The following is a 25,252-nucleotide window of genomic DNA, read 5'->3' as shown; positions in this document are numbered from 1 at the left end:
AGAGTAAAATATTGGGCATCATATTCATTTTATGCAACACGGTGCTGAAAGACAGCTTCTTTCCATTTGACAATTTTTTTTTTGTCAGGAAAGGTAACACAGTGGGATATAGCCTGGAATCACTACCTCTTCTTTTCTTTTCACAGATAGGAATATTGATATACCCTGGAATCACAGAGTGCTTCAAGGCTATATCAATAAAGTCACTAACAATCACCTGCTGTTTTTTCCTTTCACATATATTTTTATTTATTTTTTATTTAATTTTATTTGCTATTTCACTATCCAGAAACATTTTCTGAAAAATGCACCTGTACAAGTAGCACAGCTCAAAAGATTATAATAAATGACATGAATAAATATTCACATAGCTATTATGAAAAAAAGAAACACTATCACAAAATAAATATCTGTATACCTTGTACTACTGAAGACAAATAACAATTGCCCTCAGTAGTACAAGCACATAACTCCCCACCCAGTAGCTGCACTGCTGCAACACCCAAAGCATGAATGTCACTTCCCCATAAAAATAAATTAACAAAAGAGAAGGGATCCACATTCTCTAGCTATCAAAGGCACATAAGTGTTCTTCTAAATTCTGAAAATGACTGTATTTCAGTTGATGAGTGTATTCCAGTCAAATGCCAATGCTGCCCTATAAGATCTAAATGTAAAATACCAAATGAATTTAAATCATAAGGTAGACATGCCACCTATCTCTATAGAGGAAATAAGTAAACATAAAAAACAATGTAAATGTGAATGTTGACCTATACAATCAACACATCTAAACCAAATGCAAATAAACATTAAACCAAATTATGACAAACAGAACTAAGATAAAGAAAATTTGAATCAGTTAACTACAACAAAATGCAGAATAAATTAAAATATAATGAAGGAAATGGGAGAGAAGAACACAGAACTCCAAGGAAGGGGAAAAACAAAAGAAAGTACAAAACACAATGCAATCTGGGTGACATCATTACAATTAGACAAACATAGCTATGCCTTTAAGAGACTATAGTGAAAATAAAACAAATATTTAATGCAAAACAAGTAAAAGCTATAATTAGGGTCATTTTGTAGCAAGGTGCAATATTATTACCTATATATTAAGGCACCCCAAGAAAAAGAAAAGTGCCACTTAACCATTTAATCACTCCCCCATACATCTTACAATCAAAGCAAGAGTGTCATTCTGTAGTCACACACATTAATAAAGTACTTCCTTACTGAACAAAAGAAAGTGCACACACACTAGCCCCTCCCTAGAAGAGCCTGCAAAAAAAAAAAAAAAAAGGTGTATTTATGCTGTGCCATATTCGGAGTGCTGTAATGAAAGAAGTACTGATGAGCCAAAACATTATGACACCTACCTAACAAGATGTTGGTCATCCACGTACAGCCAAAAAAGCTCGTACCCGGTGAGGCACGGACACTACAAGATTTCTAAATATGTCTTGTGGTATCAAGTAACAACACGTAACCAGCAGATCCTTTAACTCATGTAAGGTCCACGGTTGAGATGCCGCAGATCGGAGTTGCCGTTCCAACACAAACCGCAGATGCTCGATGGGACTGATGTCTGCGGAATTAGGCAGCCATGGCAATCCTAGAAGTCTTCTTCATGTTCCACAAACTAGTCTCAAACAATCCAGGTGGTGTGACATGGTGCATTATCCTGCTGAAAGATGGCACCACCAGAGGGGAAGACCGTTGCCATGAAAGGGTGTACCCAGTCAGCAATAATGTTTAGGTAGGTGGTAGACGTCAGAGTGTCCAGCACATGGATGACTGGACCCAGGGTATCCCAGAAGAACATCACCCAAAGCATGACACCGCCACCACCATCTCCCCAGGTAAATGACACACACACGTAACCAGCCGTCCACATGGTGCAACAGGAAATGTGATTCATTGAACCAGGCGACCTTCTTCCAATCACTCTAGGTCCAGTTTCGATGCTCGCGTGCCCATTGTAGGCGCTGTCACCGGGGAACCGTGGTTAGCATGGGCATTCAGAGCAGGCTGCAGCCCCATTTTCAGCAGGTTTGATGTACTGTGTGTTGTGACACATTACTCCCATCACCAGCATTCTAATTACCTGCGAGTTGTACCACAGTCACCCTTCTGTTGCCACGTACCATTGGGGCGGGGGGGGGGGGCTTCGTTCACCTCGAGCATTGGATGAGCTGTGGTGGTCCAACACCGCGCCGGTGATTCATGGTTTCCCCTCCACGGACTACTTTCGGTAGGTACTAACCACGGCTGACTGTGAGCAGCCCAACATTCGTGCCATTTCAGATGTGCTCTGACCCAGTCAACTGGCCATTACAATTTGGCCTTTGTTAAACTTGCTTAAGTCCGCTGCCTTTCCCAACTGAAGAACAGGAGTAACATTGATTAACGGAACTGAGTATTAGGTGTTTTTTACTGTGTCCCGACCCACGCCGTAGTTCCCCAGCAGTTGATTTGATTTGCATAACGACTCACTGGTCATAATGTTTTGGCTCATTGGCGTGTGTGTGTGTGTGTGTGTGTGTGTGTGTGTGTGTGTGTGTGTGTGTGTGTGTGTGTGTGTGTGTGTGTGTGTGTGTGTGTGTATATGGCATCTGGGGTGCTGTTGCCTGTGAATGAAGGATATGAGGATCTATCGAGGCATGTCTCTTAATATAATCTTCCCATAAATAAAGATAAGCCCATTAATTCAGTATATTAATGCTTACCTACCATATTACTCATTCAACATATATATACAAGGTGTCTCAAAAATATACAGCATAACTTCAGGAATGAGTTCCTCATATGTAGACAATATAGAAATATTTTATATCAACATAGTTCCAGAAATGCTTGGTTCCCGAGTTATTAACCCGAATGTCTTATCTCCCACAGGTGATTTCCTTCATCACAAGGTACTGACAGAATCTGGTGGTTTTCCATTCCGACCATGTACTCAAATCAGGAGCAAGCAGATATGCACGGTTTGGCGGACAGCAATGCTCTGGAGGCTCGTCGTTTGTACCACAAAAGGTTCCCAGAATGAAGATGTCCAGACAGGAAAATGTTTGAAGGTATCCATTGCCACCTTTGTGAACATGGGACCGTTACACCTTGTGCTGCTGGCAACCAAGATCTACGACTCCTGAAGTACAGGAGGAGATTTTGGATATTGTGCATGCCACTCCTAGAATCAGCACACGCAGAATAGCAATGCAACTGGCTGTTCAATGTTCGACTATTTGGAGAGTGTTGCGAGAACACCAACTGTATCCTTACCATCTGCAATGGGTACAGGCCTTGTCACCAGCAGATTACCCTGCGCGAGCAATGTTCTGCCAGTGATTCTTGCAGCAGTGTGGTACAACTCCTCACTTTCCTGCTTTAGTGATATTCACAGATGAAGCACAGTTCACATGAGACGGAATCCAAAACTTTCACAATCAGCATGTATGGGCTGAGGGATGGTTGAGTAGGAGATGGCAGAGTGTAGTAATAAATGGACACTGCTCTACGCGGACTAATTTTATTGGTGGAGTCCCCCAGGGTTCAGTGCTGAGCCCATTGTTGTTTTATGTATTTATCAATGAAGGTATATCAGGCTTAATGTCCAAGGTTGGCAGGGTTGTTAATGACAGTAAAGACAGTATGCTACTGCAAAGGGATCTAGACATGTTAGGCAGATGGGATGAGAAGTGGAAACTGAAGTTTAACATTGACAAATGCAAAGTACTGCATATGAGCAGCGGTAACCCAAGAGAATCGTACCAACTGTGTGGTATACGACAGGTAGGGAGGTGGAGAATGAAAAAGACCTGGGGGTAATTGAGCAGTCAGATATGAAGTTCTCTGAGCAGTGCAGACGGGCTGCCAGAGCAGGCCATGGAGTTTTTTTCTCTTCTTGCACACTTTTTCCCCACCCCCCCCATGTGCTTCTTTAATCCCTCTTTCCTTCACTCTCAACGTTTTTTACCTATACTACTTTTATTTATTCACATACTTATTATACTATTATGTTTGTGAAGCTATTTCTGGCTGTCAATAACCTTGGTATTCACAAGCAATTAAATTGACACACCAACCGTGTTGTATTAAAATAATAATTTAATATTGCGAAATAAATGTACATGACATAGATATTTATAATCAAAACAATTAAAACTATTTACAATAAAATAATACAAATAAAATATCAGCGATAAAAGTATTATAAAACGTTAAAATACGTTAAAATACTTTAAAAGACTTAAAATACCAGATACCAAAGCTTTCAGAGGCACCCGCCTCCTTTCTCAACAGTACATTTTTAATTGTAACACATCCTTAAATAGCAGGTTCACGGCTCACATGGTTCCACAGGCGCATGGGCGGTATTCCCCTCATGCATACTAGAACCGGAAATGGCTCAGGAGCGTGCTAGGCAGAATCAATCATCCCGTCCGAGTACTACAGCCTCAAGGAGGGGATGCATACGAACTCCCCTGTCTCTGTTAATGGTATTGTTCTCGGATGAACAAATTCGTAAGCTCTCAAGCCATTTGCGGTCCCAAAATCCATGAGCACGGTCAACGAAGACAGCCTCGTCTGGGGAGATCTGATGATGCTTCTCCAAAAAAGTTCTGCCACAGCAGACTTCCCATAATCCGCGGTCTTTATAGCATTCATATGTTCCCCTAGACAGTCCTTGAACCGGCGCCTTGTTTCACCAACATAACACTCCCCACAATCCGGACACTTAATCTCGTACATTACCCCACTACTACAATCTTTCATTATGGGGTCCTTAATCTGGGACCCCACAGTGTGCAGCCTCCATCCCAGAAGCTGCACGCAGCGGGTCTGGCAATCCCATAAGACTCATACTAAGTGGCCTATAGAGAAGGCCTTAGGTTAAAAACCAGAGTCTATAGGAAGCCTATGTGCCGAGGCCAATACACTCATTATAGTTCGGCATAAACTAACCAACATAAGAATAGTGTCGCTAAAGCATTATTGGATAGGGTTGGGTCCCACTGCGGCACCTCCGGGGACAGAGAAGAGGAAATTAGACAAGTCACAGCAGACCTCAAGAAATGCGGCTACCCCCAGAAGGTCATGGACAGATACACTAAAGGTGGTGAGTATCATAGAGAGCCTTTCACACCAGTTGCTTCGGCCTACATTCCCTGCTATCCGGGCCTTAATGAGTGCTTAGCACGGGTATTACGGGATTGCCAGACATGCTGTGTGCAGCTTCCGGGATGGAGGCTGCTCACGGTGGTGCACACCAATGTAATCAGCATATTTTCCCCCCTTTTATATATATATATATATATATATATATATATATACTATAAAGATTAATGGGAAAGAAGGAGAATGAAAAAGGAAATTGTTTAGGGACCAAGGTTATTTCTTCAAATAGGCCTATGAGGTTGGGAGAATTCATATTCACAAGCAATTAAATTGATACACCAACCGTATTGTATTAAAATAATAATTTAATACTGCAAAATAAATGTACATAACATAGATATTTATAATTAAAACAATTAAAAATATTTACAATAAAATAATACAAATAAAATATCAGCGATAGAAGTATTATAAAACGTTAAAATACTTTAAAAGACTTAAAATACCGGATACCGAAGCTTTCAGAGGCATCCGCTTCCTTTCTCAACAGTACATTTTTAATTGTAACACATCCTTGAATAGCTGTGTTATTAGATGAGTATGTACTTGTGTACTTGTGACTACAGTTCAGGGCAACTCCCTAAGAAGCCCTTACTATCCTTCCCGATGCCATGCTGCTTCCCTTTCTCAGGTGGCATGGCATGACGATCTCCAATAGGCACCCTAGCCCTATGCTTTCAATCCCCCTTAAATCCCAAATCTCTCCCCCTACTTCAAAGTGGGTTGCCTTCAGAGGGATGCTCTCACTATCACCTACTTTTCCATTTCCTGTTGGAAAGCATTTCTAACATCCACCTTCTTTTGCTTCACTTTTTATCCCGAGTTCAACCTGTTATCCTTGTGCTTTTTTCCAATAAAAACTTCATTATTTTTATTTTCTGTTAATGGCCCCTTCCTGACAAGCCTACTGTGGGCCAGTGTTCACCCTGCCAGAGACTTACATGATATCTACTGACCTGGGCCACGGCACTGGACAGGAAATGCTAAGACCCTGGTTCCCAGGGGTCCAGCGGCTAACAGGCCAGATGAATAACATACCAACACTGCAAATCATACAATAACTTACATGCATCTGGCCTTTACAGTGTTTGTATTATGTCTCAAAAGCTATAAATATGGAGTTTGGGGAGATATCCCCCTGGTGCCACTTGTCCTGTAACACTGTACACTATAAACAAAAGAACAGAATATTCTCTTGTTTCAAAATCTCCAAAACCAAATTACAATTAGAAGCAAGTGCTACCTCAGCAAATGCTGATTCACACTTTAGGGAAATTATAAAAATACAACTCATATTACCACTGATTCTGCTGCAGGGAGGCAGGATGTCTACTATCCAGCATAATACATTAATGAACTTATGCCTTTTTCTTCGAAAATATAATCTGACAATAACAGTATACAATTTCCTATAAAAACATGTATCTTTCTCTAAAAAGCACAAGGATGACAGGTTGATCAACCTTGTAATTTTTAAAGAAAGATGGCAATAAAAACACAATGAAGTTGGAATCATTCTGCAACTATTATCAATTAAATAAATAAATAATAACAATCATAAATAATTCTATATGATAATAAAACACAAAACAGAGTATCTAATTTGTTTATACTGGAAAGAAAACAGCAGCACAGATTAAAAAAAAAAAAAAAAAAATTGGGAGTGCCATCTCACTCACTCACTCAACAATGCATAAACACAGGAAGAGCTACTAATCTAGAACTGTAACATGTAGTTTTTCAGTATAATCACAACTGTCATCGGGACCTAGAGTGGCTCACACATTTTAAGTTTTCTTAATACTTCTGAGGATAATCTGCCTGAAGTTCATCACATTAAATCCATTGTAGTTAATATGCATGTCTTTGATGCACTGAAATAAGGACAATCTGCATAGCATTAGCATTAGTAGAGGCATTTGATGCAAGAAAACAGGCTTATGCAGCATCAGCCAAAAAAAAAAAAAAAAACCCACTTCCACTTCACCCCTCTGTTCGTTCAAAATAACTGTCCAGCTGAGCCTTAAACTTATTTAGGCTATCAACCTCCACCACAAGGGATGGAAGTCTGTTCCACCAACCAACAACCAGCTGGCTAAAGGCAAATTTCGGCACGTCTATCCTACATCTGTCTTTCCTCAATTTGAATTTATGCCCTCTCAGGTGATTTTTCTGAGCTAGAGGAAGAATCCCATTAGCATTGAGCATGCTTAAACCATTCAAGGCTTTATACACCTCTATCAGATCACCTCGCTGGTGCCTAGTCTCCAGACACTGTAATTTGCAAAACTTAAGACTTTCTTCGTAAGAGCACCCCTTTGTTCCATTCACTAATCTTGTTGCCCTTCTCTGTACTCGTTCCAGCAGCTCTACATCTTTCTTGAAATGAGGCCTCCAGACCTGTATACAGTACTCTAGGTGTGGCCTGACCATTGCCTTATACAATGGAATAATCACCTCCTTATCCCTGCTGGAAAAATTCCTGTATATCATTGACAATACTCCATGAGCTACTCTTGCAGCCCGTCTGCACTGCTCAGAGAACTTCATATCTGCCTGCACAACCACCCCCAAGTCCCTTTCATTCTCTACCACTGTCAGTGTAGTACCACAGAGTTGATACGTTGCTCTGGGGTTGCTGTTTCCCATGTGTAGTACTTTACATTTGTCAATGTTAAACTTCATTTGCCACCTCTCAGCCCATCTGCTCAACCTTTCCAGATCCTGTTGCAGCAGCATAGTGTCAGTAGTGTCCTTGACAACCCTGCCAACCTTTGTATCGTCTGCAAACTTGGACATTAAGCTTGATATACCATCATCAATATCATTTATAAATACAGAAAACAATAATGGACCCAACACTGAGCCCTGAGGGACTCCACTAATAACATTAGTCCACGATGAGCAGTGTCCATTGATTACCACTCTCTGTCTTCTCCCCCTCAACCACCCCTTTATCCATAGCAGCAATTTGCCTCCAATGTCACACTGCTCCAATTTGTGTAGCAGTCTTCCATGTGCAACAGTATCAAAAGCCTTTCTAAGATCCAAGTATATAATATCAAAGTTATTCCCTGCATCCAGTTCTTTTGTGACTGCATCATAGTATCCAATCAAGTTGGTCAGGCAAGACTTCCCCTTAACAAAACCATGCTGTGTCTGAGCTATAACTGAAGTCTTGTCTAAATGATCTTGCAGTGCTTCTTTAACCAGTGCCTCCATTAATTTTCCTGGAACAGAAGTTAAGCTCACAGTTTTATAATTACTTGTGTCAGCCTTTGATCCTCCTTTGTGAATTGGGGTCACATTTGCACATTTCCAGTCTATGGGTACCTCCCCTGAGTTCAAGGAAGCTCTCATAATTATGGCTAACGGTTTGCTTACTTCCTTTGCTGCCTCCTTTAATATAACTGGATAGATCCCATCCACCCCGGGTGCCTTTCTTGTGTTTATCTTCAACAGTTTCTCCTCCACTTTACTCCCAGTTATTTCAAGATTCTGTAGCTTACTGCTAGAGGTGAATACACCACTGGCATTCCCCTTGCTGAATAACTCATGTGTGAATGTCGATGCAAAATATTCATTTAGTTTGTTAGCTACCTGAGCAGGATCATCAACAGTTGACCCATCAATACCAAGTGAACCAATCTGATTCATCCCCTTCCTTCTAGAGTTTACATAAGTAAAGAACTCTTTGCTGTTTTTCTTTGCATCCCTTGCCAAGGATTTCTCGTAATCTGCCTTCGCCTGCCTAACCTCCTTTGTAACTTGGTTGCATATCAACTTGTATCTATCATAGGCTTCTGTGTCATGTGTTAATTTGTAAGTATCCCATGCGTTTTTCTTCTCTGCCATATGCCTCATTAGTTCATCTGACATCCATTTTGGCCTAAACCTTGAACAATATTTCTTAGTTGGTATGTAAAGCCTAGTAGCTTCCAAGATAAGTTCTTTGAATGCTTCCCATTTTGCATTTGCTGTTGGTAACATCATCAGTTGGTCCCACTGTATAGAATTTAAATACTGTCTCAGTCCATCGTAGTCGCCTTTACGGAAGCAATAACCCTTCCCTTTACCCCTAATGGTAGTTACCTCTTTGAGTAAATCCCACTTCAGCACACTGTGATCACTGCCACCTAGTGGTTCATTTATCTGCAGATTCTTAATGCATGAAGAATCACTGCTGATAATCAAATCAAGAGTATTACTCCCTCTAGTTGCCTCCCGAACATGCTGATGTAGAAAACAATCATCCAATAAATCCACAAAAGCCCTGCTAGTGCGTGAGTAACCAGCCCCCAAATTCCAGTCAATATCTGGGAAATTAAAATCTCCCATTATAAGACTCTCTGATTTACTGGCCCACTCTATTTCCCTGTAAAGTTCCTTATTATACTCATCAGAGTCATTAGGCCTATAGCACACTCCTACTCTCAATTTTGATCTCCCAATGCTTATGTCACACCAAACTGACTCAACACTGCACTGTCCAGCGATGTCGACTGGCTTCACTTCCTTGGTTTTTATGTGTTTCTTAACTAATAGCATAACCCCTCCCCCCTTCCTATCCTGTCTATCCTTTCTGTAGACGTTGTACTCCCCAAATTCCAGTTCTGCATCCCTTATATCTGTGTGACACCACGTCTCTGATATCCCAACAATATCTGCCTTTGATGTTTTGAGCAATACCTCAAATTCATCAAATTTATTTACTAAACTCCTAGCATTGGTGTACACACAAGTATACCTGCACCTGTTTCTATTCTTAGCTACCCTAACACAATCCATGTGTTTACTTGTGCCGCAATGGCTCCCAGCAGTCTCTGAAATACCATGCATCTTGTTTTTCAGGCTTCTGCTCATTCTAATAGAAGCAGTGCAAGAATCTCTTTCACCTCTGCCAGTGGCTACTGTCAATCTATTGGTCTTTGTCTTCCCCCAAGCTAGCAGTTTTCCGACCTACCTAACACTGCCTCGATAGCATCAGCAAATATTCTTGCACCCTTTCTATTTAAGTGTATCCCATCCCTGTAGAAGCAATCTCTCCTGTTAACAAGTACAGTCCAGGCTGAAAAAAATTCTACTCCTTGAGCCTTGCACAATCTTTCCAGGGCCGAATTGATCGACAAGGCTCTCATCATATACTCCCTCCTATCGTGTCTGGGCAGAATTGCAGACACTTTCAAATTCAACCCTAATTCTCGGCTTTTGTTCAGCAGTGACCTGTACTTGTTAAGTAATTCTGCCGGTCTCCTACTCTTAATATTATTAGTGCCAACGTGTACAACTATATCACCTTTTGTGCCCTTAAAAGATGATATTCGCTCTACAACGTCATCAACCTTTGCCCCTGGCAGACATACCCTGGTCCTGTTCCACCTATCTTTTTTACAAAGCATGTTCCCCGTTTCCCTGACAATAGAGTCACCAACAACTACTAGTTCCTTCGGGACCAGCGCATTCTGCCTTGGGGGTTGCCTCTGTGTCACGCGATGCCCAAGTGCAAGCTCTGGCGTTGATGTGGGCAGCTGAGAGCTTGATGGGCCCCTCAATTTAGTTTCTTCGAGGGCATCCACCCTGTCCTTCAAGCTCTTATATAGGCCCACAAGAACGCCGAGTTGTTGCCTGATATCGATACACTCCTTGCATCGCGCACACACAAAGACATCCCCCATGGCAGTATCATGTCCCGTACCCGATTGCTCTGCAAACATCAAGCAAACAGTGCATTTTATAGTTACTCAAACTTTAGTTACTTTAGTTACTCTCAAAAGCTAGGTTAAACTACAATAACATTAATATACTTAGAAAAATAAAGGAAAACATATTAGAAACTGATAGTAATCATCATTAAATATTAGGAGTTTCAACATACTGTATTAAATGCTTTATCCTTGGTTAGGCAAAATTTGATACATTCGTCAATGAAAAGATTCAGATACCTCTGGCGTATGTTGGAAGGAACTTTGCTGCCATATTCCGAAGGAATCGTAGGCCGTTCACTCAAAACCTGAAAAAAACTGCTATCCTTTAATAACAATTGTGAGTGTTTCTCAGAGACATATTTAGCAGATTTTGCATTATAGGAATTTAAAAAATTTTTACCTTATCTGTTCAAGAGAAAAAAAATCTAGCAAACATTTTTTCACAATTGTAAACATTAAGCAAACAAAATTCATTGTGGACTTAATTTCTTTTAAGAAATTAACATTAACTCCATCAATAATCTCTGAGATTATTGATGGATTTAATCTCTGAAATTAATCTTATTTTAATCTCTGAAAATTAACAACAATCTCTGAGAAATACAGATTAAAAATAAATATTTTTATAATTTAGATCAGATAGAAATAAAACTACATCTTATTCTTCAAATACGCCACAGGGAATGGAAAAGGTATTGCACATTAGCATTAGTAGAGGCATATGATGCAAGAAAGAAAGCTTATACAGCATCAGCCAAAAGAAAAAAAAAAAAAAAAACTTCTTATTTACCCATCCATTCACTCCAAATGTTTGTCTAGTTCTGCCCTGAACTTATTTAAGTTGCTGACATCCACTACAACAGATGGACGTTTGTTCTAACTATCAACCACCCGCTGGTTAAAGGCAAATTTCTGCATATCTATTCTACAATTATCTTTCCTCAATTTGAATTTATGCCCCTCAGGTGAGCAATCTGAGCAAGAGGAAGAATCCCACTAGCATCGAGCTTGCTCAATCCATTCAAGGCCTTATACATCTCATTAGATCACCTTGCAGGTCCCTAGTATCCAGAAGCTGCAATTTGCAGAACTTAAGCCTTTCTTGGTAACACCAACTACTTGTTCCACTCACCAATCTCGTTGCCCTTCTCTGTACTCATTCCAGCAGCTCTACATCTCTCCTAAAATGAGGCCTCCAGACCTGTATACAGTACTCAAGGTGATTACCTTATACAAGGGGACCATCACCCCTTAAACCCTGCTAGCAAAATTCCTGTATATCACTGACAAGATACCATGAGCTACTCTAGCAGCCTTTTTGCACTGCTCAAGAATACTTCACATCTGACTGCACAATTACCCCGAGGTCCCTTTCATTCTCCACTACCCTGAGTGCAGCACCACCCAGTTGATACGTTTATCTGGGGTTACTGCTACCCCATATGCTGTACTTTACATTTGACAATGTTAAACTTCAGTTGCCACCCCTCAGCCCATCTGCACAACTTTTCCAGATCCTGTTGCAGTAGCATACTATCAATACTGTCATTAACAATCCTGCCAACTAACTTTCACATCGTCTGTAATATTAGAATTAACCATGATATGCTTTCATCAATATCACTGATAAATACCGAAACCAACAAAGGGCTCAACACTGAACTCCGGAGGACTCCACTAATAACATTAGTCCATGATCAGCAGTGTCCATTGATAACCACTCTCTGTCTTCTGCTGCTTAGCCATACTTTTATCCATTCTAGCAACTTGCCCTTAATGTCGAACTGCTTCAATTTGTATAATTGTCTTCCACGTGCCACAGTATCAAAAGCTTTCCTAAAATCCAAGTATATGATATCAAAATTATTCTTTGCATCCAGTTCCTTTGTGACCACATCATAGTATCCAATCAAATTTGTCAGAGGAGACTTCCCCTTCAAACACATGCTGTGTCTGAACTATAACTGTAGTCTTATCCACATGATTCTGCATTGCTTCCTTAACCAGTGACTCCATTATTTTCTCTGAAACAGAAGTTAGACTAACAGGTCTGTAATTAGTCATGTCACTCTTTGTGAATTGGGGACACATTTGCACATTTCCAGGCCATGGGGCCCTCCCCCGAGTCAAAGGAAGCTTTCATAATTATGGCTAAGGGCTTGCTTACTTCCTTTAATATAACTGGATAGATCTCATACACCCCAGGTGCATTCCTTATGTTTAACTTCAGTCAAACAATTGTTATTAAGGGGACCAATCTGATTCATCTCTTTCCTTCCAGAGTTTACATAAGTAAAGAACTCTTTGCTGTTTTTCTCTGCCTCCTTTGCCAAAGATTTCTCATAATCTGTCTAACCTGCTTTGTGACTTGATTACAGACTAGCTTATATCTGTCATAGACTTCTGTGTCACATGATAATTTAAATGAATCCCATGGATTTTTCTTTGCAGCCATGAACCGCATGGCAACTCATGGCAGTGAAGAAATTTATCTGATATCCATTTAAGCCTAAACCTTGAACAGTATTTCTTGGTTGGTATGAAAAGCCTAGTACACTCCAAGATCGAGTCCCCGAAGGCCTCCCATTTAGAATTCACCATTGGTAACATCATCAGTTGATCCCACTGTGGTCACCTTTACAAAAGCAGAAACCCTTGCCTTTACCCCTGTTGGTAGTTACATCTTTAAGTAAATCCCAGATCAGTACACTGTGATCACAGCCACCCAGTGATTCCTTTATCTGCAGATTCTTAACGCATGAAGAATCACTGCTAATAATAAGATCAAGAGTATTACTCCCTCTGGTTGCCACTTGAAAATGTTGCTGTAGAAAATAGTCATTCAATAAATCCACAAAAGTCTTGCTAGTGTGGGAGTAGGCAAACTGCAAGTTCCAGTCGATATCTGGAAAGTTAAAAATCCTCCATTATAAGACATCCTGATTTACTGGCCCACTTTTTTTCTGAGCAATTCCTCATTATACTCATCAGATTCAATACGCCTATAGCACACACCTACTCTCATTTTCTCTTTCCCATTGCTGATGTTACACCACACTGACTCAACATTGCATTGTCCACCAATGTCAACTGGATGCACTTCCTTAGATTTTGTATTTCTTAACCAACAGCATAACCCCTCCTCCTCCTCCCTTCCTGTCCTGTCTATCCTTTCTGTACACATTTTACTCCCCAAATTCCAATTTAGCACTGCTTATATCCATGTGACACCATGTCTCTGATATCCCAACAATCTGCTTTTGATGTCATGACCTGCACGTCAAATTCATCAAATTTATTTACCATACTCCTAGCATAGGTGTACATGCAAGTATACCTCTTCTTAATCTTAGTTACCCTAACACAACCCATGTATTGACTTATTCAATGATGACTCCCAGCAGGCCTTGAAATCACCAGTATCTGCTTTCCAGGCTGCTGCTCATTCCAATCAAAGCAGTGCAAGAATCACTTGCACTGCTTCGAAGAACCACAGGCAGAGTTGGGGCTACCATTCTATTAGTCTGTGAATCTCCCCCACAAGCTAGCAGTTTTCTGACCCACCTAACACTGCCTCGATAGCATCAGCTAATATTCTTGCACCCTTTCTATTTAAGAGTAGAAACAATCTCTCCCATTAACAAGCACAGACCACGCTGAGAAATATTCCACCCCACAATCCTTGCACAATCTCTTCAGGGTCGAATTGGTTGACAAGGTTCTCATCATATACTTCCTCCTATCACATCTGGGTAGAATTGCAGACACTTTCAAATTTAACCCTAACTCTCTACTTACTGACCTGTACTTGTTAAGTAAGTCCGTAGATTTCCTACCCTAAATCTCATTAGTGCCAACGTGTAAAACAATATAATCCTTTGTGCCCTTAAAAGATGGCATCTGCACTACCACGTCATCAACTTTTGCCCCTGGCAGACAAACCCTGGTCCTATTCCACCTCTCCCTGAAAACAGAGTTGTTGTTGTTGATGGGGTTTTAAGTGCAATGGCTACTTAGGCCATATTGCACTTATGAAAGTGGTTCATACTGCCTGTGTTGGTTGATGAAGAAGCAGTTAGAAATAGCTATACAGTCCTATTTGTTTTAGGAAGGAGAAGAATTCTCTGAGGTTTGATTTTTCGCCTATGATATAATTAAGAGACAAAGGTTCCTTTAAGCTTGCCAGAGAACTGAATGACACTAGTCGAGCATTATTATATAGAGTACATTCCAAATTTTTTTTTTTGACTGTGAGTGGTGTATGACAATGATTACACTGAGGAGGATCATTCTGACAAAAGGAACAGATGGGTTAAATGAGTATGGCCAATTCTGGCTCTGGTTAGAATTACTTCTTGTTTGTTTGCAATGAGGCTGGAAGCCCATAATTTTGGTACATGCTTAATTTGAAGTAGTTTATTATGAATTTGCACTTGCCATTGAAGAATCCTTCGATCTTTACATATACTTTGTATATTTATTTTATAATCTCTGAATGGTACTAGGGAATTCGCTGGGGCTGAGCTGGATGGATGTTTGGCAGCATGATGTGCAATTTCATTTCCTGGTATTCCAGTATGACTGAATATAGAAAAAGAGAGGATAAGAGAAAACGAGCAGAGTTAGCACTAGCCAATCCCTTGAATTTCTCTAAAAGAAGTCTTGTGGAAGAAGTCAAAGTTTATAGAAGAGTAAAGTATGGTAATATCTGGGCAAGGTGGGAGAGTAAATGCCTAACCCCACAGCGAGAAACTAGTTAATTGAAATAGAAGTTACTATCATAATAAAGAATGTTGTGTAAGAAAATGATAAAGCTGTGTATGAAGGCACAGAATAAAAATTATTTATCTGAAGGAAAATCAAGAATATGAAAGACCAAAAAATTATTAATTTAAAAGAATATGAAATGAGAAATAGAATTGGCGGTATTGCAGTATTTTCTATTGAAGGATACCTTGCTGGATATACAGATAGAGCTATAAAAAATAATAAAAAATGAAAATTATGTAGATTAGGAATAAAATTTTTATATATTAACCAATGATGAGCATTTACTAAGATATGCATTGTATGAATGAGTGGAAGTCATAACTGACCATGGAGGGATCATATCTGGTAGTCAAACAGTTAGTGTCACAAAAGAAAGACCAATGAATCTTTAAAAATTTAATTAAAAAAACTGAAAAAAAAAAAAAAAAAATTATATATGGGATGACGATGACATATTTATTAGTATTCATGTTATATCTAATACGCTACAGGTGGTAGATGACTCATCAACCGGTGAAATACCACCACTTTGCTTATTGGAGGCTTGAAGTGGTGAAATCCATGTTTAGTCTCTAGAGCAAAGTTTCCGGCATCCCCCTTTCCCCATACTTCTCCTTCAACCCATGCACGGTACTAAGTACTATAGGTTTTGATACCTTTCATGTTTGGGGTTCTCATTAAAAAAAAAAAAAAAACATTTATTTTATATTTTGTTTTTGTACAATGTAGCATATATACTCACAACCGTAGGAATATGAGCTACTCTTTTAGATCCTTTTGTTATAGTAGTAGCAACTGTTGGTGTTGAACTAGAAGCCTCTCTTCCTTCAGCTACTGCCTTGTTGTATTCTCGCTGTTTCTGAGCAATTGCAGCTAACCTGAAAGCATTAGGGACATGAGCAATTCTCCTTTTTCCACTATCTGAATTACTGAATGGGCTAAGGAGTGTGCTTGAAAGGGGATTCTATGGTAAGAAAAGAAAAAAAATAATAAAATAAAATAAACAAGCATTAAAAATGCTGTTTTTAATTGTTCAAATCATGAAGTATGCCTAAATTCAAATAAGCTTACTCTATATTGTTACAGTTAACAGTTAAAAACAAGTCACTGTGTTAAAACATTTAATTTGATTAGATACGTACTCAATTCTTCAATTTTTAACAAAATCTCTTTAAATAACAAATACATTACAAACACAAGATATTAATGAATGAACTTCAGTTTACAACACTTATGGGTAAAAATAGAACAAACTTCTGCAGAAAAACAGAATGCAATAACCAAAGATACAAAGTTTAATGAAGTCTGCTAAATAATCTTGCAATTCTTGAAATGTGTGAACATTAAATTTTTTGTGAACTTGAAAACATGAAGTGCTCTATGAAAAATTAGTACAAGTGATTTCAAATATTTTGTTAGGGAATTTTTCACTTGAAAACGAAGAAGCTATGGCACATCAATAAGCAAAAATGACCAAATCAATGCAATCTGCACATGATTCAAGTGGATTGATGGCTAACCATTCAAAAAATTACAGAGGATACCACTTTCATTTGGTTCAGTTTGTGCTATTTTGATTGAACATTTGGGCATGAGGCAAGTGAGTGTCAAGTTTGTTTCATGCATTCTCACTTGAGGTCAAAGACAGCATCAAGTCCATTTTCAGATGAGTTGTTTGAGCATGCTGTGTTGGCTTCTGAATTTTTAAATTATAACAGGTGATAAGTCTTTAGTGTATAAATATAACTGAAAAACTGAGGTTCAAAGCTCTCAATGGAAAGCATCATCATTATCAAGACTAAAAAAGACAGGGAAGTCAAATCACATATGTAGGTCAAACTGATTACATTTTTGACAAGGTGTCATCAAAATTCATTCTACGCGGTGTCAGTGTTAATGCAGCCTATTACTTGCGCAGAAGTTTTTAAACAGAGAAGATGCAATCCACTGTAAATGACCTGAAAAATGGCAAATTGTTTGGCTCATTCACAAAAATAATTTGGTCTGACATATGTCATTCACCATGTGCAATTTCTGACAGTCAAAAAATTGGGGGAAGTTAATATCTCAACATTCCTGCTGTGTCCACCATATTCTCCTGATGGAAGGATTGCCTAAAAGCATCTACAAAAGAAGACTTTCAAAATATTGTGATCAGTGGAAGGAATGATGAAACAGTATAGCTGATTGTTTGCAGCTTATACTGAAGAACATTAATAATATAAGCATTTATCATTGAATCAACCGATATTCAAAATTTTCAAAATCATTTGATGTCATTTTAGTGCATTAATACAAAAAAGTCAACTTCACCACATAAATGAGTTTTAACCACAATAAAGTTATGTAGCCTAGTGGTCAGGAGTGGGATTACAGTAGCATATGCACTTTGAGTGGACTGTGGTTCAAACCATGACTGCTAAACATGATTAACAATCGTATTTAGCAGTCTTGACTTATTGTAAACTATTCTGACCTGGTGGTCGTGCCTGAGTACCAACAAGAGTATAATTCTAATTGCATTTTTAATGTGAACTGCTTATGAGAATCCATTTATTACAAAAAAGTTGAAACTCACTGCACCAGGGCCTTAATATGGAAGCAGCCATATAAAGATATTAAGCTCACATGAATTGAGCTTAATATCATTGAGCTTAAATTGAGCAAAATGAATGCTCAAACCTTCCAGTTTCATGGGAAGGGATGGCATTTTAATGCAATAATTAAGCACGAATTAATTTTGTATGTTTCATCTTATTTGGACTTTTTTTTTTTAATTTTCTCTGCGGGAGGGGGAACCCAAAATGAACTTGAAGATAATCATTCAAGAATGTGGCAAAACGACATTACAGCAAATTACCTGGTAGTGGAGTAATTATAACTGTTTCCTTCCACACACACATGAACACAGTAGGTGGAAGGACAGAAAATACTGTATCTGAAGGAACATTAGAATACATGTATTTAAGTCCTTTGTTACTATAGACAGAATACACTGATGCCTTACAGGCTTGTTTCCTTTTGGGTTAAAAAGAGGCACAAAAGAAACTGGATTCTTTTAAAACTTCAATTTTCTGTTCAAGTGAATGCATTTGGTGTTTCTTTATTTCTTCCTCAGCCACATTTACAATGAGTAGTCCCTGTGGTGTTCATTTGCTCTCATACTAATCATTCATGATTTTCAAAGGTTTTCTTTTGTTATAAACTGACACATTTTTAGCATAGGCATACCTAATTCACCATACTAAGTTAACTTATGCTAAATTTTTATAGAATTGGTCTGCAGAGTGTAGTGTGTGGCTGTGTTGATCTGTTGTTTCTACAGTCATTTAGCCATAGTTTCCTTAGTGGGTTTCATGTTGCCTGTCCACTGCCTTGGGGAGGGTAGGCTGGGTGTAGAATGGAGTAAAAAGGTTTCTGGTGGAGGCAAACCCTGGATGGCATCTGAGCTTTCCAGGAAGGCCCCAAAGGAGGAGACAGAGGGGAAAAAAAAAAAAAAAAAACCACTCTGGAAAGTTAAAAAGCGACTGGGGAAACAGATGAAGAAAACGAAGGTGGATGATAGGAAGACTTTCCACCTGGAAACAGGAAGTTAATGGGATATAGGAGCACCCCTGTGAAAGAATTCCATTCTATAGGGGGGAGGCTGTTTAGAACAGGAAATGATAAGTGGTGGAAGAGTTCACCAAGCAAAAGCTTTGGGATAGAAGGTGGGGAAGGGAGATGGGGGTTGTAGGGGAGAAAAGAAGGAAAGTTGCCAGAGAGGCCTTCATCCTGGTGGATCAAAAATGGATGATGATGATGATGAATGTCAAGGGGCCAGGTTGTCCTATACAAGGAGAGATCACACTATGGGCATGCAGTTGTTGTTATTTGGTTTTTAGGAGCATTAGTAACTAAGGCCATATTGCTCTGGGAATATGCGGTGGTCATTCCCTGACCTTTCCGCATCCTCCGTATTTGGTGGTGACGGGCTCGAACCCTGGTTTAATCAAGAAAGCGTGTGCTATGCACTGCTGCTCCTTCCCACCTGGCTACGGAGGCGCCTCCAATTTTCTTAGGGGCAGACTGCATAACAGCACATAACACAAGTGCCACCTAAATATAACAACTACCAAAACACCACATTTTTTTTTATACTAATCATAAACATTCATTCGATCACTGCATGGCTTACATTGGTGACCTGACATCCAATGACTTTTATACAACTTTCTTCCAACCCAAACATACTGACATATACATACTAGGGATTGTCTTTTTCCCGGATTTCAGTAATCCTGGAATCCGGGGATAAAAATGTTCTTTTCCTGGGATCCCAGGATTATTGTAGGTGGAATTAAAACTGAAAATTTCACAGCATTTTATTTATTCACACACACACACACATATATATATATATATATATATAACTACAAATTGAAACAAATTCAAAACTTGCATTTCAGAAACTTAACATGTTCTTTTTAAACCTTGACAGACTAGTGACTACATTGTTAAACAAAAATTTATTTCTCTTGGGTAGTTTATTTTGAAACTGATTTGGCAATTGACATGTAATATGAACGTAAGAAACAGGCAATTAACACTTTTATCGCTGATTTGATTATAAATAGTCCTGCAGCTGAAAAAGGACCTTTCAGCTTCTACCCTTGTTGGTGGTATGGATTCGACAGCGTCCATTAATTTTAATACATTTGTTGCTTTTTCACCAGTTGCCTCAAAGATTTCGAACTCCTTGGATATATTCTTTGCAAGTGATTGACCTTCAGCTTCATGTTGAGGGTCTTTAGAAACACATTCAGTTTGTTTTTTGATTTGATGCGTCAATTTCTTACAAAGCGTCAGCTGTCTTTCGCTCTCACTGTCACACTCTTTCTCAGAGTCAGAATGTGACGATTCAGAAGAGGAAAACCCAAGACGAGTTATTATTCGTTTTGCTGTAACCAACAAGGCTGACTTGCTTGGAAATGGTTGCGACTCGGTTTCTACTATTTTTCTGTTTCTTTTATAATATGTTTTTCCAGTTTTTATATACTTCAATAATCCAACCAAAGCTTTTTGCCTTCTCTCGTTTATCCTTAAAATTAGTGCTTCCTGAACTTTTCTCGAAAAGATAGAATTTTGTTCAGAAAGTTCTTGTATGATGAAAGAAAAAATGCCCTCTGCAGTAAGAAGTGTCGCATCACGACTGCAAAGGTTTTTCGATCCGATATCGACGGGTTTCAACGCATGCACAAGGCCATTAACAACTGTATACTCTGCTTCACATATTGGATTTTTCATGTTATAGCCAATCATTTTTTCAATTTGTGATTTTAACTGTAAGAATCGTTCTAACATGGCTACCAAACTGTTCCATCTAGTTTTAGAATCAAATACTAGGCTAGGCTTAAATTTTCTTGCTTGAATGAAGATTTAACATAATTCTGAAGAGTATCATTTTTCAAGGGAGACTTTCGAACCATTCGCACAATCGTTTTAACTTTATTAATGATATTAGCTATGTTTAATGCACCGGAGAATAGGTCATCTCTGAAATCACATTTTTGTTCCTTATCAGGATTGTTTTTGAAGCTTAGATTTGAATCGTTTCATCCTCTTTTTCCGTTTCATCCTCTTCTAAATCTTCCTCGCTGTCTTCAGTTGTTTTTACCTCAATTACACCTTCCGAATCATTCCGTCTCTTGTATAAAACATTGCATATTGCAAGGTGTATACCATGGGCATAGCAAAGCTGATGTTCACAATCTATCAACTGTCCGAATTTCACCATAACACTTGCCCCATCCGTTACGCACGCAACTATATGATGCTCTATTGATAATTTAAACGCCAATAACTTCTGTTTTACTTCTTCAACCATTTCTTCGACGTTTATTCTATCATTAATAGCAATCATTCCTAGTTTCCAAAATTTGTCTTTATCTTGATGAACATTGTTTTTAAATAACATTTGTTTTTAAGCGACGATTATTCGTCTAGAGAAAGGCTGAACCTCTTACCATATTTTAATGATTGTTCAATTTCTTTTATATTTTATTTTATAATATTATACTGTTTATACACTAATTGCATAACATGATTGGGATTTTTAGGAAGAAGTAAACCTTTTTCACTGAACGCTTGCTGAATAAATTCACTTTTACATATGGCACTGATAGGAAATCCATCTATAGCTACAAGCTTTGCAATGATTTCTTCTTTTGTGTCTTTCTTTAAAAAACTAAACAATATGGGCCGAGAATGAACACTTTTTAAACATTTCGAAGAGCTTTCTACAGATTCATCCCCTGCAGAACGTTTGAGGTTACAATCATTTGCCAACATAGGCTTCTCAATAGAATGTTGAGTTTTTAAATGCCGAAGCAAGCCACTTGTAGAAAAACCTCTACATTTCAGTATTGCACCACAATGACTACACTTTGCTTCTTCATTATTATTACATTTAATGAAGTACTGCCAGATGAATGTTTTTGATCTCTCCATCGTCACAAAATAATAAAACAATAAAATATATATAAAGCGGCTTAACTGCAAGAGGATCTTTCTAGGACAAATGACATGTATAATTGAGAAGAGTCGAGACTCGAGAAATGACGATGATGACATTACAGAGATATGTAAGAAAGTGCTGGCCTTTCACTTTCTGCTTTATATATATATATATATATATATATATATATATATATATATATATATATTGCAAATGTAATGTATGAAAATAATTATTTTTCTAAATTAAAATAATACACATCTTTATTGCTGACGATATCTCAAATTATGAAGAAACTATTTATCTTGCCGCGCATGATGATCGCATATATATATATATTTATAATGTGTGTGTAAGACTGTTAGTATTGATTATTAAAGTTAGTAATTCAGACCGGGAAATCCCGCAGCAAAAATCAACAGTGATCCCGGGGAAACAATCCCTAATACATACCTATGCTCACCCACATATGTACATATACAGCCACTCCAGGTGCCTCTGTAGCCAGGTGAGCAGGAGCAGCAGTGCGTAGCACACACTTCTTGATTAGATCAGGGTTTAAGCCCGTTACCATCAAATACGGAGGATGCGGAAAGGTCAGGGAATGACCACCGCATATCCTCGGAGCAATATGGCCTTGGTTGCTAATGCTCCTAAAAACCAAATAACAAACAATAAACATAACAGCCAATCCCTGACTTACGTAAGGGTTGCATTCTGCAGAACTCTACATAAGTCTGAATTTCCCTAAATGCTTATGCAGCACTCACAACTATGCGTGCTGAATTCGATTGAAGCAAAAAAGAAATGTTCAATTCTATTTACATGTTCAAAGAACATGTAAATAGAATTATTTATCTCATGCACAGGAAAAATTATAAAAATTTCAAAATTATAAAATTACAAAAAGAGAGAGGAGACAAGTATAACGTCAGCAAGTTTTACCTTTTGAGCATCATTGCCAGAATTAATTCTCTAGATAAGCATGCAGGTAGAAGTTGAGGGCTGTGGAGATTTAAAAGAGTTTTTTTCCAACACATCACAAAAATTTCTCTGCAGCTGCAGAATTGGCGCAGGCAAATTTGCCACATACTTTAATGTTTTGGAAACCAGCATGATGTTTGAACCTATTAAACCCCCCATTACTTGCCACGAACTTGGGTTGGGGTTTATTGTACTTATCCTTAATATCTTTATAAATACTTGTTGCTTTTGCTTTAATGGACATTGGACTCAGGGGCACTTGCTTCTGATTCTGTTTTCCATCCATATTATTAATAGCTTTTCCATCTTCGATATAGAACCTGAATACTGTTTTGTGATCACTGTTGAACTTAAATGCATTGATCCTGTTCTTTTATACACGCACTGTCCCTTAAAATAGTATTCACTGTTGAAGCAGCGAGATCTAATTCCGTGCAATAGATGACAAACTTTGTCCTGCTTCGGTTTGTACTTCTTCATTAATCATCTTCATTTCTAAATTAATTTTGTTTCATTTCCTAGCAATGCCAGCACTTGCACTTTCCGTTGGTCCCTTTCTTTTCACCATTCTAATAAGTGAATAGGAATGAAGAGAAAATTCTGAAAATTTGTTTATGTTTTTTATATGATTGAAGATTTCAGTGAAAGGGAACTCATTTCACCATAATACCATAACGTAAAAACCCACAGAATTCCAGTTATCGGTATTATCACAAATGCAATAAGATTGAGTTTACTACCTGTTTATATATAAGCGCCTCAGTAGCCAGGTGGGCAGGAGCAGCAGCAGTGTGTAGCACACGCTTCTTGATTAGACCGGGGTTCGAGCCCGTGACCACCAAAATACGGAGGATGTGGAAAGGTCAGAATGACCACCGCATATCGCCGGAGCAATATGGCCTTAGTTGCTAATGCTCCTAAAAACCAAATAACAACAACAACAACAACCTGTTTATAATAGACTGCACTAACAGAAAAGCCCAAAAATCCGGAAAGTGCAAATTTGTCTTTATTGTTTTATGAAAACAATAAAAACAATAGGAAAAAAAAAATGTGTTATTGGGTTCACATTACGATATTTTCACAATACCTCCATTTATTTCAACAGGATGCAAAATACGTTTCCATGATTTTTTAAAGTTTGCACTGGTGGAAAAAAAAACTTAGTAATGTCGAATTTCCGTAAGTCGAGTATTACGTAAGCTGGGGAGTGCTGGCAAACATTTACTTGTACCACGCATAAACACACACATTCACCATAGCATAGTAGACACTCATGCACCTAAAAACATATACCTATTATCACATTTAGATGTAATTGTGCACATATATTCACACTCATGTGTACATTTATAATTTATATTTTTAGGATAATAGTAATAGATAACATTTATGGTTAGACATATAATGCATATACAGTCGAAGCTCTATATAATGACACCCCCCCCCCAGGGGAATAAGAAAAAGGGTCGTACATAAGAAGGATGTTATATTGATTGTTCATAAAATCAGCAACAAAACAAGTAAAAGCTTGAACATTTAACGTTATTCTACTAATACAATTTAGTATAATCTTATTTATAATATTTACTACAGTATTAAACAAGAAAATTATGATTGTAAATTTCACTACATAGGCTATAATAGTTAAGTGCAGTAATAGTTAAGACAGCATGGGTTTGTTAAAGGAGGTCTTGTCTGCCCAATTTGATTGGATACTATGATGTGGTCACAAAGGAACTGAATGTCAAATATAATTTTGATATCATATACTTGGATTTCAGGAAAGTTTTTGATACTGTTGCATATGGAAGATTGCTGTACAAATTGGAAAGGTATGGCATTAATGGTAAGTTGCTACAAGGGATAAAGAGATGGATGAGTGGGAGATGACAGAGTGGTAATCAATGGACACTGCTCTTCATGGACAAATGTTATTAGCGGAGTTCCCCAGAGTTTGGTGCTGGGCCCATTTTTTTTTTTTTTTTGTATTCATCAATGATATTGATGAAGGTATATCAGGATTATGTCCAAGTTTGCAGATGATATAAAGATTGGCAGGGTTGTTAATGACAGTATGCTACTTCAACTGGATCTAGATAAGTTCGGCAAATGG

General features: G+C 38.3%; 1 protein-coding gene across 1 annotated transcript in view; it reads right to left on the bottom strand.

The window, feature by feature from the left end:
- LOC150077613 (uncharacterized) overlaps positions 1-25,252 on the bottom strand; it is a 278,408-nt gene that overhangs the window by 163,785 nt on the left and 89,371 nt on the right. The window contains exons 6-7 of the mRNA XM_090385960.1: positions 16,399-16,620; positions 11,057-11,191 (exon numbers count right to left, since the gene is read on the bottom strand). Coding sequence (XP_090242086.1) covers positions 11,057-11,191; positions 16,399-16,620 — 357 coding nt within the window. The remainder of the gene's footprint in view (positions 1-11,056; positions 11,192-16,398; positions 16,621-25,252) is intronic.

This window comes from Mastigoproctus giganteus, chromosome 12 (genome assembly GCF_048544385.1).
Source record: "Mastigoproctus giganteus isolate SK-2022 chromosome 12, ASM4854438v1, whole genome shotgun sequence".
In the NCBI taxonomy this organism is placed as follows: domain Eukaryota; kingdom Metazoa; phylum Arthropoda; class Arachnida; order Uropygi; family Thelyphonidae; genus Mastigoproctus; species Mastigoproctus giganteus.
The sequence above is the reverse complement of the archived record's forward strand: the minus strand, read 5'-3'. Positions and strand labels throughout refer to the sequence as shown.